This window comes from Neoarius graeffei, chromosome 22 (assembly GCF_027579695.1).
Source record: "Neoarius graeffei isolate fNeoGra1 chromosome 22, fNeoGra1.pri, whole genome shotgun sequence".
Classification (NCBI taxonomy): Eukaryota; Metazoa; Chordata; class Actinopteri; order Siluriformes; family Ariidae; genus Neoarius; species Neoarius graeffei.
Genome location: NC_083590.1, coordinates 9,875,017 through 9,889,584, shown reverse-complemented (window position 1 = coordinate 9,889,584; position 14,568 = coordinate 9,875,017). Strand labels below are relative to the sequence as shown.

General features: G+C 40.6%; 2 protein-coding genes across 15 annotated transcripts in view; both read right to left on the bottom strand.

Moving 5' to 3' along the window:
- Window positions 1-4,014: 4,014 nt before the first annotated feature.
- LOC132870362 (uncharacterized) lies at window positions 4,015-8,496 on the bottom strand. 3 transcript variants are annotated; one of them, XR_009651095.1, is made up of 3 exons: window positions 7,954-8,496; window positions 6,641-7,125; window positions 4,015-6,204 (listed from the first exon to the last, which is right to left on the bottom strand). XR_009651095.1 is itself a non-coding variant. In XM_060904001.1 (2 exons), exon 2 carries the CDS (start codon window positions 6,004-6,006, stop codon window positions 5,161-5,163), a length of 846 nt encoding a protein of 281 aa, XP_060759984.1. In that variant the 5' UTR covers window positions 6,007-6,204; window positions 6,641-7,215; the 3' UTR covers window positions 4,015-5,160. The 3 variants fall into 2 exon arrangements, 2 of the variants coding, with proteins under 2 accessions (XP_060759984.1, XP_060759985.1); XM_060904001.1 differs by lacking the exon at window positions 7,954-8,496 and having other exon boundaries at window positions 6,641-7,215.
- Window positions 8,497-8,883: 387 nt separating this feature from the next.
- LOC132870616 (NACHT, LRR and PYD domains-containing protein 3-like) overlaps window positions 8,884-14,568 on the bottom strand; it is a 164,740-nt gene continuing 159,055 nt past the window's right edge. For all 12 annotated transcript variants that reach the window (XM_060904335.1, XM_060904325.1, XM_060904323.1 and 9 more), the window contains 2 exons: window positions 13,865-14,038; window positions 8,884-12,988 (listed from right to left, as the gene is read on the bottom strand). In XM_060904335.1, the coding sequence (XP_060760318.1) occupies window positions 12,982-12,988; window positions 13,865-14,038 (181 nt within the window). In that variant the 3' untranslated portion in view covers window positions 8,884-12,981. The remainder of the gene's footprint in view (window positions 12,989-13,864; window positions 14,039-14,568) is intronic.

Here is a 14,568-nt window from a genome sequence, read left to right as displayed (position 1 = left end):
CTCACCGAACTCCTCCCCCACCCGAGGTTTTGCTTCAGCGACTGCCAGAGCCGCATTTCGTTTGGCTTGTCAGTACCTGTCAGCTGCCTCTGGAGACCCACAGGCTAACAAAGCCCAATAGGACTCCTTCAGCTTGACAGCTCCCTTCACCAAAGGTGTCCACCACCAGGTTCAGGGATTACCGTCACAACAGGCACCAACAACTTTGCAGCCAGAGCTCCACACAGCCACCTCAGCAATGGAGGTACAGAACATGGTACACTTGGGCTCAATGTTCCCATCCTCCTCCGGTATGCAGTTGAAGCTCTGCCGGAGGTGGCAGTTGAAGATCCAACAGAGAGGAGCTTCCGCCAGATGCTCCCAGCATACCCTCACTACATGTTTGGGCCTACCAGGTCTGTCCGGCCTCCTCCCCACCATCTGATTGAGCTCACCACCAGGTAGTGATCAGTTGACTGCTCCGCTCCTCTCTTCACCTGAGTGTCCAAGACATATGGTCACAGATCAGACAAAATGACTACAAAGTCAATCATAAATCTATGGCCTAGGGTGTCCTCATGCCACATGCACTTATGCACACCCTTAGGCTTGAACATGGTGTTCATTATGGCCAGGGGTGAAAGTAACTTTTATTTCTTGCTGGTACTATTATTTTGAGTCATAGTGCACGCGCATAGCGCGCGCCGAAAAATACACCTAATTATTTATTATTGTCTACTTATCAAGCATTCACTAGGACTTCTTATCACTCAGTACTACTAGTATAGTACTTTTTATCACACTATCACTCTTTCATCCACCTGTATCAGTTTTTGATTATAAATAAATTGCAAACACATCATTTCAACAACACAATCGTTTTAATAATTTTTTTTTTTTAGCTGAACAGTTGAAAACTAACGTTTCATTTTGGACACTGGACACAGAACAGTGTAACAGAACAGAAAAGTGAAAAAGTTTTTAGGTAAAACACTCAAAATAAATTCCAAAGAGGCTTGAAGTAGCTGTCCTCATCTGTTTGACAGCGAGCCATGCCTTTTGTTTAGTGAGCAGCTCTCCTTCCTTTGCCCAGCCAAGTCTTTACATAAGGAAGGGGATCCCACTGCTTGCATGGTGGTCCCACTGTGTTGATGAAGAGGAGGTTTGCTGCATTTATTGTTGTCAGTTTGTTTCTATACTCCGTTATAATGATGTTCATTGTGCTTAACCCCCTCTCACAGTCTGCATTACTTGCTGACAGTGTGTCCACAGCAATGAACAGTTTCCTCAACCTGTTGGGTATGCCTGTTCCTCCACTTGCCTTGAATTCAATGAACCCAAGGTGTGCCTCCTTTTCGTCCAGGTGAAAAGCATTACACAGATCCCTTACCTCTTCTTTGCCATGCCGAGGATTGTCAAGGTCCCATTTGTCAGGATTAACTTGTGGTGGTGAAGAGTCTGTCTTTCATACTCTCTGCTACGGCTTTGATGAACTTAGCAGAGTCAATGATGGGGGACTTGCCAACACCTAACTTTTCTCCCTTAAATTCCATAACAACTTCTGCCTTGCTTGCTTCAACAACATGTTGGCCTGGGTGTGTACTTAGGCTCTCGATACGTTTCACATGCAATGACATGATGTCATGGGCCTTTTGGAGTGTGGTCTTCCTGTCCTGAAGAATTTCTGACAAGTTCTTCAGTTCAATGAGAACATCTAACATCAGTGCAAGACTTGTCAGGAAATTAACAGCACAATTTTGTCAGCAGTCCCTTGAATTTGGCTCTCTCTCTGCCATCCCTAGAAGTGTCCTCTGATGCCTCCCAGAAATGTTGTGCCAAGGCTGGATAAGACTGCCAAACAGCTGTAACTGCCCTACATGAAGAAGCTACCCAGCGGACACTGAACACTCTCCCAATCCTTTTGAGGGTGATGTGTAGGTTGTGAGCACATTCACTCAGCTGTCGCATATTTTTTTGGTGAGTGGCTATATAAAGAATACAAGGTGTCAAGGAAGGCCTGGAAGTTTTTTGTTCCCCCTGTTGAGTCCAGTGCCTGGTCCACAGCAAGCTCCAGTCTGTGATTAAGGCAGTGCCACAGCATGATGCCTGGGAAGTCATCCTGGAGCAGCTTCCTCACACCTGACTTCACACCTAACATTACATTGGCCTCATCACTGCAAAACCCAATGAAGACTTACTGCAGCAACTCAGTAGTGAAGCCATTCTTGAACAGGCAGGTCATTAGCTTGTCTTTGATATGGGCAGCAGACAGACTATCCAGCTCAATCAGGTCCAATGGAAAGGCAACGGGGTCCATGTCTCCATCAACACTGGTCTTCAGAAAGACAATTTAGTGTTGATTTGTGTCCAGTACTGGTTGACTCATCTGCTAATATTGTGATCTTGCATCTATTTTCTATTATCTTTTTCAGAAGTGCAGTTTTCATTTGTGAAGACACATGATCAGTTATATCAACACAGACAGTCTTACTGTGTGTTAGGTTTATATAAGTATTATTCTTGACCAAGAAGGCAGTAATTTATTAAAATGGTGACAAAATTAAGGATTAACTTAAGGTTCAGTTAAAAATGACCTTCTGTCTCGGCTGGACATTGTTTGGGAACATTTTATGAAATGTGTATTTTTGATCAGAGATGTGTCTGAACGACGCCAAGGTCTGTTTTGATGTCAGATCGACCCACACACACTTTAATGTTGGATGTAATGGTAGCCTTATTGCTGAACAAAGAGTTAAGACTTTATATTTTAGAGCTTTTTAAGATCCTTTATTATTTTGGACTATTGCATATACTATGGGAGTGATTTTAAACTGTTCCTGTGTAGCCTGACCTTCGTCCAGTGGAGAAGAACACTTTTGTTAGACCAAACATAGTCTTTGTTTAAAACATTGTCGTAAAAACATCTGTTGCGCTTTGACATGCGTAAATGAAATTGCTGAAATATTATTTTGCTTATGATTGAAGGTTTCATTCACACACACACATACATACATATGGAATTAAGATGTGATTTGCTGACCTAGCACATAGACACATATCAAAATGATGTCACTCACTCACACCCTCCCATAGACACACACACACACCCCTCTCTGAGGTCACATACAAACACACACACATTTGACAGACACAATAGCTGTTTGGAGAGATTATGATTTGTTATAAAAGATATTTGTAATCTTTCATCTTTGGCGAGAATACTGTGAATAAACAGCAGTTAAACCGATCTCTGGTTCTCTGTTTTTTTGCGGTGTTCCGTCCCAGAATTCTGCAGGTGGTACGAGGGCAGGGGTCCCGAGAAATAAGTTGACCGATTGACCGTTTCAAACTGGGTTGAACCTAACAGTATGTATGTACATACGTACTTGGTCTTCCAATATGGCGCCCTAACAAAATCTCGCGGTACAGTGACGTCACGCGATAGCTCTCTATACAGTCTATGTGCTACACAGCCCAAAAATGATAAGCTAAGGCTAGCACTATGTCTTGTAGTAACATGACTTCGGTTGGTAACATAAATATCTTCGTCAGATCCTTACTTCATTACACATCTGTTACAGACTGTGACACTGTCCAAAAACACCAAATGAAAGGAGCGTAGCTTTTAATAGTCTGTAACACAAGATTTTATAAAATATAAGTCAGTATTCTGATCGTGGTTTGGGCACAAGACAGTTGTAGATACAGACGAAGGAGTTCCTGCACTTGCCACTCCATTGAAGCGTCTGTTCATTCACTGATGACCTGAAAAACGCCAAACCTGTTGACTACTGGTCTCTCTCTCTAGCTCTGTGTGTGGGTTAGAGAGAGATAGATAAAGAAAGATTGATGGTTTTAAAACACAGCAATAAAACAATCAATGGCAACAAATTAAAATGATCATACGGGTCAGTCATTGTTTTTCTAGTACAATAATGCTGTAATATATGGTCACAATGCAGCACAGACAGAGCAAGAGAGGGAGAGTCACAGGCATGATGGAGGAAGGGAACAGACAGAGACCTGCTCTGAAGATGAACTGGTAAAGAGCATTGTATTACGAGTCCTTAAAACAACTTTACATTATTTTTAAACCTCATCATAGGCTGCATATCATCAGTAGGCTAGTAATAAGAGCATACTATCCTTTAATTAAATGTAAATAAAATTATCATTTTGGTCAGTCATTATTCTTGAAGTGCATTGATGTTATGTGGACGTAATGCAGGAAGAGCAGTGAGACAGAGAGAGTGACCGTTACATGCATGATAGAGGGACAGGACAGACAGACACCTGCTCTGAAGATGATCAGGTAAGACGTGAGACTAAAAACATGGCTGAGAACATCAATGACGCAGACCCGGTTAAACGATCTTGCCATTTGCCGTGTACATCAAGAGAAATTGGATGCACTGGATAGGAGACAGATCTGTCAGAGACTTGTTGAGTTACACGATGAACGCCTCCATATTTTTGGGCCATTTATTTAGATAAAGTCAATATATTTTCTACAAAGTTCTATGTTGTTTTGACCTATTAACCAGGGTAATGCTCCTTTCTATTGCTTTGGTAGCCATTTTTTTGTAGCAATTTGGCATTTCTGCATTTGTTTGAAATGTGTGTGTGCGCGAGACTAGCTCTGGTGTGACAGATTTTCATGCAATGTTTCACATATGTTGTATTGCGTTACATGTTTTGCAGTTGCACATTCTGTTTTGTGTTTTGCCTGATACACAATAAAAAAAAAACAAGATATAAACGTTAACATGTTCATTGGTAATTGTATTCATCAAAACAATGTTCTAGATAAGCACATCTTTATCAATAGGCCCATATGAAAATTGCACGAAATGCACTTAAAAACATTTTGGGAAGGGCTCAAATTTGGACCCCCCCAATATTTATACCACGGTTACGCCCTTGCCCAGAGCCAACACCTAGACTGTAGCCCAAAGCTAAGGGTTGTACTCACGATACCTATGCATGTAACACATTACATTAAAACATAATGCAAAAAACACTGCAGTGAAACATCCCTCTGTTCCGTTTGTACTCTGTGAAGGTGAGAAATAATATGAAACGTTAACCTACGTGGACTACTTGTCCATTTGTTCACAACATATCCCCTCAGCAATCAAATAAATTCCATAACAATTGTAACAATCAAAATAATCATCAGGACTACTCTTCCATTTTTTTCTTTTTGCACTCAATGTCCTTGTCCAAAGCTAATAAGCTTGCTCTCTTTTCTTTGGCAGAGTGCTGCAGGCTGTTTGACTGAACAACAAATCCTATACTGCGTGTTGCTTCAGCCTTCATAGCCAATTCATCAGCTGACTTCTCAAGCTGTTGAATGTCAGACTCAAGACGAATTTTTTTTTGCTTCAGTTCTTTGAGTTCATTTGCTAGGCTCCTCTTCTTGGAGGCTTTTGTTTTGCTTTTGTTTTCCTTCCTCTGGTCATCAAGGTATGCGAGATAACTTTGTCTGGCACTTGAAGCAGACATTTGAAGCTCTTTGGTGATAATTTTCTCAAGGCCACCTGCTGCCCTAATGCTATCGGCAATCACACGCTGTGCAATGACTGATTCTGCCTTCATATTCTCCACCATGACTTGCTTATTCACAGAAAACCCTCGTTCTACACTGGCTTGTCCATGGGACATGATCAAGAGAATTTGGATCATATGCCAAAGACTTTTCCATGCAGACCTGGAAGCAATGTTCTCATAGAGTAGTGTGTCAACACGGTCAGACATAGGGTCAAAATCAACAAAACCTGATGATGCTGCAGCAACATCAAGGAACTCTCTAAAATCCTGCAGCACTTTGTCACAAATTGAAACATCCACTTGGTTAGCGGCAGCCAAAGTATGCAGGATGCTTTTCATCTTCTCAACACATTGGTTCTTCTTAGAAACCATCATCCTGGGATCTAGACACTGCATATTTCTCACCAGCAGGTGATTTACTGGTGCCTTATGCAGGAGTTTAGTCAGAAGTTCGACAAGAAATGTCTTGGTCTCCATTCTAACATCGAGAACCTGCCTCTCTGTGATCTTGTCAGAGCCTCTGAGTTGTCTGATTAATGTTTCTGCCTGGAATCCAAATGTCAATTTTGGAAGCGTCCTTGTGGAGGGAAGGATTGTTGATGCTGATCTGGAGAAGTTTCTGCATGGTAGTAGCCTCTTTCAGCGCTGTGTCCTTCATGAACCTCTCCATTAGCCCTTATGAAAGAGAGAACAAATACCAATTTAATATAGACAGGTTCTTTACATTGACACCGCAACATGACAAATTATCGTAGAGTCCATTGCAACTGCCAGGTTAAGTAAATATATACATTAATTTAGACATTAAAACATAAATGTGAACCGATGGCAGAATGGTGAGCTTTTGTGTGTGCGTGCATACGAGTACAGTATGTGTGTGTGAAGCATCACATCCTGGCATTGGATATTATATTATTCTAAAAAAATTAGTAATAGTTGTGATTTCACCCATTAAGTAGACTACAGTAGTATTTTCTAAATTGTAACCTACCTACAAGGCAAAAATTAACGCATGGTGAAATGCTTATGCTATTATCAGAATAACCTTAAGACATGACATTTTTTAATCAAAGGAAATTAATTTCAATGTGGTGTTAATGTTAAAACGTACCTTTGATTAGTTTGTACATGTCTCCAATCATGAAGGGGAGCATGGTTGCATCTGTCTGATAGGCTGTCATAAATGGAGTGACCTGTTTGGCAATGCTGGAAAATATTGCCACATGCACGGGGAAGATGTTGTTTGAAGCCTGCTTTTTGACTTCTTCGTAGGACTTGCACTTTGGTTCACTGATGACCCGTCCCTTAGCCGCCTCCACGTAGCGCAGCACATCCGGCAAAATGGACAGAGCCCTGCCGCATACATCCACATTTTCTATCCAGCGGTGCTGGCAGAATTTCAAGGCGAATGTGTTGCTGCCGGTTACTTTTGTAAAATCCTCTCGATGGGAGGGGCTGTCCTTGAAGAGCCAGTACATGCTGTTTAGAGTATGGTCTACTTCCCATCCTGTGGCCTTAGCACCGCCATGAAATGCATTGTGTGTAACGGATCTCAAGCAGCACAGAGACAGAAGTTCTTGGACGGCAGTTTATTTCCTTAGACAAAAAAAAATAATTAACAGCACTCTCAATTGGCGTGACATCCTGGCTTGGACGCTGCAGTCACGCCGATTGAGAGTGCTGTTAATTATTTTTTTTGTCTAAGGTATGTGTCTCCATTTGTCAAAATGTATGTAGCTTTTTGCATTAGTGTTAATACGCAGCCAGAAGAAAGTTATCCTGGCTTGGACGCTGCAAACTTTCTTCTGGCTGCGTATTAACACTAATGCAAAAAGCTACATACATTTTGACAAATGGAGACACATACCCTTAGACAAAAAAAATAATTAACAGCACTCTCAATTGGCGTGACTGCAGTGTCTGTACAATCAAAATAAGCAAACAACATTACATTCATTTGTGTTGACGTATGCAATGCCACCGTCTCAGAATACGGGAGACGGGACAGACAGAATGTTCATGTGTGAGTTCGGTAGTTAATTAGCGTTCGGAAACCGAGTAAACATTCGGAATTCCTTCACGCCCATATAACAACAATGCATGCACAATACAATCTTGATGCTTAATACATGTAAAGCTAAATGGATTTTGCATGCATACTAGGATATTACCCACAAAATGAACAGAATGCTAATGCATCAAATGCGGAAGCCATCGTGAGAAATAAGCTAGTCACTCATGGTAACTCGTGGTGACAGGAAAAATTAATAAAACTTCTTAACAGTTTGGCTAATTCCAACCATATCCTCACAATGTGCACACAATTACATAAATCATAAGATGTATCGAATTTACAAATTACAGTGCATTTTAACATGAAGAAGCATAGAATAAAACGAGAGTGCTTAATATAATTAACCTTACCCAAGCCAGGATAACTTTCTTCTGGCTGGGAGTACGGCGACCACGAAGGGTCAAAGCGGCAGACCTGCAGTTCTCTCAGCGTCCAAAGGTGTCTCCAACAACAATTAACCAGAACACTGCTGTGCTCAATAATGGCAAAACTCACACAACTATATTATTTATGAGCAGTATTTTCTTACTCTGTTACATGTGCATTATGTGTAGTCCGCATGAACCAATGTTCAGGAGAGATCGGTTGATGTCAGCAAGCGGCTTGTTTTGTAGCAAGTCAAAGATCTTCCGGTTAACGTTAGGACCGTCCATAGATACCTGTACAAGGTTTTTCAGTCCAATGTCACCTAGCACTATGCTCATTTTATCCACCACATCTCTAGCGGTAGCTTGCCCAAAGAATTCAGAGCTGAGGTATCTGGTCTGGACAGTTCCACAGTCCCATATTCTAACGTGTAAATCCAACTGTTTCCTTTGGAGCTCGTGGTTAAGTGATTCATCAAACAGCACACAGTACCCAGACTGTCTAGATATCAGTGGTGTAGTCTATTTTTTTGCAGTGGGTATACTCAGTGCTTGCCATGCAACCCCTCCCCGGGAAAAAAATTTTATACTCACACACACATTTTATATATATATATATATATATATATATATATATATATATATATATATATATATACACACACACACACACACACACTCATACACACACACACACACACACACACACGTGTGTGTTGTGGCTATACTGTTATACTTGTACTCATCCATCTTGTAACTGTCCGATAACCTGAAAGCAACACCTCATGAGCACCATCACTGCCTAATGCATAGTAATATGCATCTTGAAACTGGTTTTGTGTACAGATCTACTGTATGCAAAACAAATGTGGTTTAAATGTACAAAATTTATAAAATTTAGATTCACCGTTCAACTTGAGATAAGTGGGCTTTTCCATCATTGTTTTTTTTATTTTTCATGTATCAAGAAAATTTGACATATTGACATGTAAATTAAACACACATCACACAATAATATATTTTAACATATTAAATGCATTTCTTATTTCTTATCTATTCAGCACATCAGCTTAAATGAACAAGAAAACATCCTAGATGTGCTAAAACAAATGTTTGCTTCAAAGAAGAAAAAATTAATTTAATTAACAAATACGCAATGTCCTTCAGTGTGTTAGTCCACAAGCCCTGCAAAAAAGGTCTACAGGACTTTCCAGGTGTTTTTATATTCTGGCATTTGAGGTCTGCATTGCCTCCTTGGTTGTGTTACAGAGTGATGGCTGAGGACACTTCTGAAAACACTGAAATAGTGTCGTTTGTTTTCGTTTCATGATTTCGCAAGCTTGACTGAATGCTAGATAATGCCGCGTGGTCTGTCATGACTGAATAAGCACTGTTGCTTAGCAACTAGACCCCTTCGCATGTTTGTAAACAAACCGACCGTTGCTAGGATGCGCGCGCAGCCTGGACTCAAACAATGGCGCTGCCCATAGACCGGCATTATGAGCGGTCAGATTATGCAAAACAATTGTCGTTACAAGATCGAGAATGCTACATAAATAAGTTAACTCTAACAAGTGGACATCGCTACCGGATCCGTATTTAATTAAAGAGTGAACGGATGATGTTAGTAAGTTCCCTGGTATACAGTGGCCAGATATACATTTGTACCTTATTGACAAGACTTCAGTGTACACCCACGAAAAACTTTGTGCCTACATCATCCAACATATCCATAATGATAGTGTAAAGAGTGCAGCTAAGAGAAATCAGAGCTGCGTAAAAAGCGAGAGGCAGAGAGCAGAAATGAAACTGAACGGGGCGGGAGCTAGGTTAGAGCAGTCAACGCAAGTTGGCATTTAGAGTGAGGGCACACAATTTTACCTTTCCATCCTTGCTTTAAAATTGTGATTTTCGGCATGCACAAATAACGATGGCACAAAATCTGGACTGCTTGAGTCAAGCGAGACCTCTCCTACAAACAAAATTGCATGCAAAGCTAAGTTAACATGCTAACAATATTCATTACATTGTGTAACAATGACCCAGCTAATCAGACAAACGTTACCAAAGTATTTTGCTACATCAATAAACGAAGACTAGAAAGAATAAAAAAGAAAGATTTAATAAATAGCCTGATCTTACCTGTGATGAAGTGGGCGCTGCAAACCCGCGCATTTTTGATAGCACTTTCATCCCAGTCTACACGTTTGATGGCTTGTAGCCATAGACGTCGGCGATTTTTTTGGAATGGGTGAGATCCTGCTGGAATTCTGTACATTTTTAACCCCATCACTGCTACGATTCTGACACCCGACAACACAACAACTAGACATTTCTTCCAAATCTTTCTTCTCGTCTCTACCGTCGCTGAGTCTTTTTTGGGTCCAGGTTGCGCGTGCAATTTACTCTTACTTATTAATGACGTTTACTGCGAAGGGGTCTACAGACGGCTGGCTTGACTGACAAAGCAACAGTTGCTATGGGGAGCGGAGCTCCCGGAAGGGTCAATTCTCTGCTCTTGGATCAACTCGCAATGGCTTGAGTGCTGAGTCGGGCTCTGTCAGCGTCTAATAAATGAAGCCCATAGGATTTGAATTGAATAGGCGCTTGTAGCGCTAAAGCGCGTTTGGTGGACACAGGCATTTAGGAATGGAACTGTGGAACATTCATCTGACAATGTTGACGTTGGTTTGGCCAGTTCAAATAACAAATATATTTTTCGGTAGGCGTATGCGCATACGCAAATCACTGAGCTCTTCAGTGAGTATACGGAAATCGTTGAGCTTTTCCAGTGGGCATACGGCGTATACCTGCGTATCACGTAGACTACACCACTGCTAGATATCTCTCGGACTAAGTGAGATTTGAAGTAAGGTGCAATGCCAAATGTGCTGAGGTAGGCTACCTTTGTGCTGCCACATGTAAACCTCCTCGCAATTTCACTGTCTGGAAACATTTTCGAGAAGAGTGGTCCAATGTCACTGCAGGAATTGTACGAGTAATGCGATGTCTCCACCTTCAGAGCCCACAGGATTTCGGCATTAGATGTTGCCAAAGCGATTGGAGCTGGTGTCAAGTTTAACGTCGATTGGTGACACTGCGACTGAGGTGTTGGTGGCCTCACTCCTTGTGCTCCGCGGGTTCCGAAGAAACTATCGAGCGAGCCTTCTCTCGCCATACTCTCACACTTAACGTGCTTCAAGCCTTTTGCATGACTAGCGAGAGCAGCCTCTCCCATGTTGCTGACATCAAAACTTCTTTTACATAGCTTACATCTTGCTCGTGAGGCGTCACTATCCGCTGCTAACCAATTTTTATACTTCTCACTACTTAACCACGCAACATTAAACGAACATTTACCCGGCATTTTCTAGCCACTTCTTGCAACTCTCGAACTCATCGAAAGGAAACCGCCAAATGCAGACGAACAGCCTACGTCACATGACGAGTTTTTGTTTATGTTCAAATAAACAATTTTTTAAATGATATTATTGATATAATGATAATATTTCAGCATATGTCTAATTGTTAAATTGCGTTTTTAAGACAAATTATTATTACTACATAAACCAAAAGAGAGATTTGTTCAGTATTAGTTTTGTTACTAGGCAACCCATCCCCTCCCCCTCCCTCACAGCCAGAGACAGGGCCGTAGAGTCAACGTTCCTGTCGCGAGTCAAATTTCGTGCTGGAGCGGCTGGCACATACTTCATAAATAATCATAAATAATAATGATAACACTGCCTAATGATAATAACACTGTAGTTGTGTGAACGAGATACTAAAATTCCATGACTTTTCCAAAACTTTCACTAAATTTACAAAATTCCATGACTTTTCCAGGCCTGGAAAATGACATTTTAAATTTCCATGACTTTTCCAGGATTTCCATGACCGTGGGAACCCTGGACACGGCTGAATTCTGAATTACTCAATTTTGTATAAATAGAGGACTGCATAGGTAGCAAAATGTAGTTTTTTTTTTCCTGCCATGGAAGTGCACTTGTATACTGAGGAGGAAGCCGTTTGCATGACAGCCGTGAATGAGGATTCAAAATGGCGGCTCGCCTTGGCTTTGTTTCCCTTTTCAGGTGCTCTCATTTTCTGTTAGAATTTGGTAAAGAAAAAAAATATTATTTACCAGTTTAAGGTCAGTCTGTATCGTGAAATACCGTGACCAAGGTCTTGAAAATACTGACCGAGGCCTATGGGCTGAGGTCAATATTTTCAAGGCTGGTAAATTATATACATGTTTTATTTATTTATTTAAATATATTTGTATATGTAAATAATTTATTTATCTAGAAGTTTTTGAAATAATTTATCTAGATGTTCTCTCTTTTTTCTATTCTATTTATCCGATAATGATGCTACTGGAATTTTAATTTCCCTGATGGAACCCTCCCAAAGAGAGCAATAAAGTTCTATCTAATCTAATCTTTTATAGTTCACTCAAAATGTATTTGACTCATAAAATTCTGCAAAAATCCTATAAGTAGTGTATACTTAAGCAAAGGCTCTGACAGATAGAGAAAATTATGAACAGATTTGGTCTGATCCTGTAATAAAAAAGATCTAAACTACATTAAACACCAACCAAAGGACAAAGTGATAAATGTGCCTTGTGGTGAGTCTCCTCGGGGCCTCAGATTAATTCCTGAAATGCCGATCCTGTCAGGTGAGAATCTCAATGTCCTGAAACTGTTCCTGTCCATTTCAGCTCCCTCTTCCACTGACTGGGTTCAGCTCGAGTCCCTGTGCTTTTCCACCTGCTCTTTCAGGGTTTTTAAGGGACTGAGGTCCAGGCAGTTTCATGCAGCTCACAAGATGTTCCACATTCAGTGTAGAATTGTGTGCAGTCTGATTCACTGTGCACCATGAACACACACTGACCACGTCTCCAGACTCTTTCATTTGTTAGAACTAAATGACTGACGTGTTTATGAATGTGTTGTCTGTTCCCCAGCATGGAAATGCAGGAACACCAGAGTCTTCATCACACACAGATGTTCATCACACACTGAAAATAAAAGAAAAACATCTGGATTAATCCCCACACACTGGACTGTGGTACTTCATGACCAACAGCATGGAATCATCTCTGCTCCAAGAGAAACATTATTATCTCCTGTTTATAATTTAATTCAACATTTATTCAGGCTTATATAATATCTGTGTTCGAACACTGAACTCCAACAAACGAGAACTTCCACAAGATCTAACAGGAAAGTGAGCAGACATTTCCCATCACATCACTGCTCTTATCCAATCACAGGCTTTGGAGCTTTTTAAACAGTAACTCACACTGCAGTGGGTTTGATCTCTTGTTCTACATGTAGATTTAAGTGCAGACTTTAAGAAGAAGCCGAGGTGAATTTTACAGGAATGACAGAAGACACGGTGTGGAGGTGGAGAGCAGGAAGGAGTGTCAGAGTGAGTCAAGTGGCTCCTTAAATCACATATTTGTGGCAGTGTGGCATTAAAGATGATCATTTTACTGAGTTTTGAGGAGAGTTGAGAAGTGCGCTGCTGATCAGAAACAGGGAAAAGCCGAGATCATCTTATTCAGACAAAAGCAGCAGGATGAAGTCAGAGACAGCAGGGTGTCACAAGGAGACGAGGTGTTCATTTACAATCACTCTCATGCACTCAGACGGGACATTTTGGAGACTCTGACTGACTCCATCTTCTGCTTTCAGATGAATTTTAAAATCAACACACTTTAATGAACACGAAACAGAATTAAAGCTAATTGTTAGAAGAAAAAAATCTGATGAAATAGAATACAGTGAAAATTTCTAAAACTGGTTTTATTTCATGACCTGGTCATGTGATATTTACTGAAACATCACATTCAATTATTTTTCAAAATTTATCTCAGAAAGTCATTACTCACATCAGTCTCTGTAGTTTGTAATGTTTATCATTCTCAAGAGCAGAGAGCAGATTCTTTCTGAAGTCTCCGATTTTACTCCCAGACAGATTCAGGTCTCTCAGGTGTGAGGGGTTTGATCTCAGAGCTGAACTCAGAGCAGCACAGCCTTCATCTGAGATGCCACAATACCCCAACCTGCAGAGACACAATGACACACACTTCACTGCCTCAGTTTATGAACATCAAGATTTGCTTTTTTAAATTAGTGGTGTGTGTGTGTGTGTGTGTTCGTTCCCATGGATTGATCATTATTGTGAACATGATTTTAATGATATCTGTATAATAAAACAGAGCATAGTGGTCGTGCCCGGTGATCACCTCTCATACACCTACTGATCCTGTTCTCCATTTTACAGTGGTGCTTGAAAGTTTGTGAGCCCTTTAGAATTTTCTATATTTCTGCATAAATATAACCTAAAACATCATCAGATTTTTCACACAAGTCCTAAAAGTAGATAAAGAGAACCCAGTTAAACAAATGAGACAAAAATATTATACTTGGTCATTTATTTATTGAAGAAAATGATCCAATATTACATATCTGTGAGTGGCAAAAGTATGTGAACCTCTAGGATTAGCAGTTAATTTGAAGGTGAAATTAGAGTCAGGTGTTTTCAATCAATGGGATGACAATCAGGTGCGAGTGGGCACCCTGTTTTATTTAA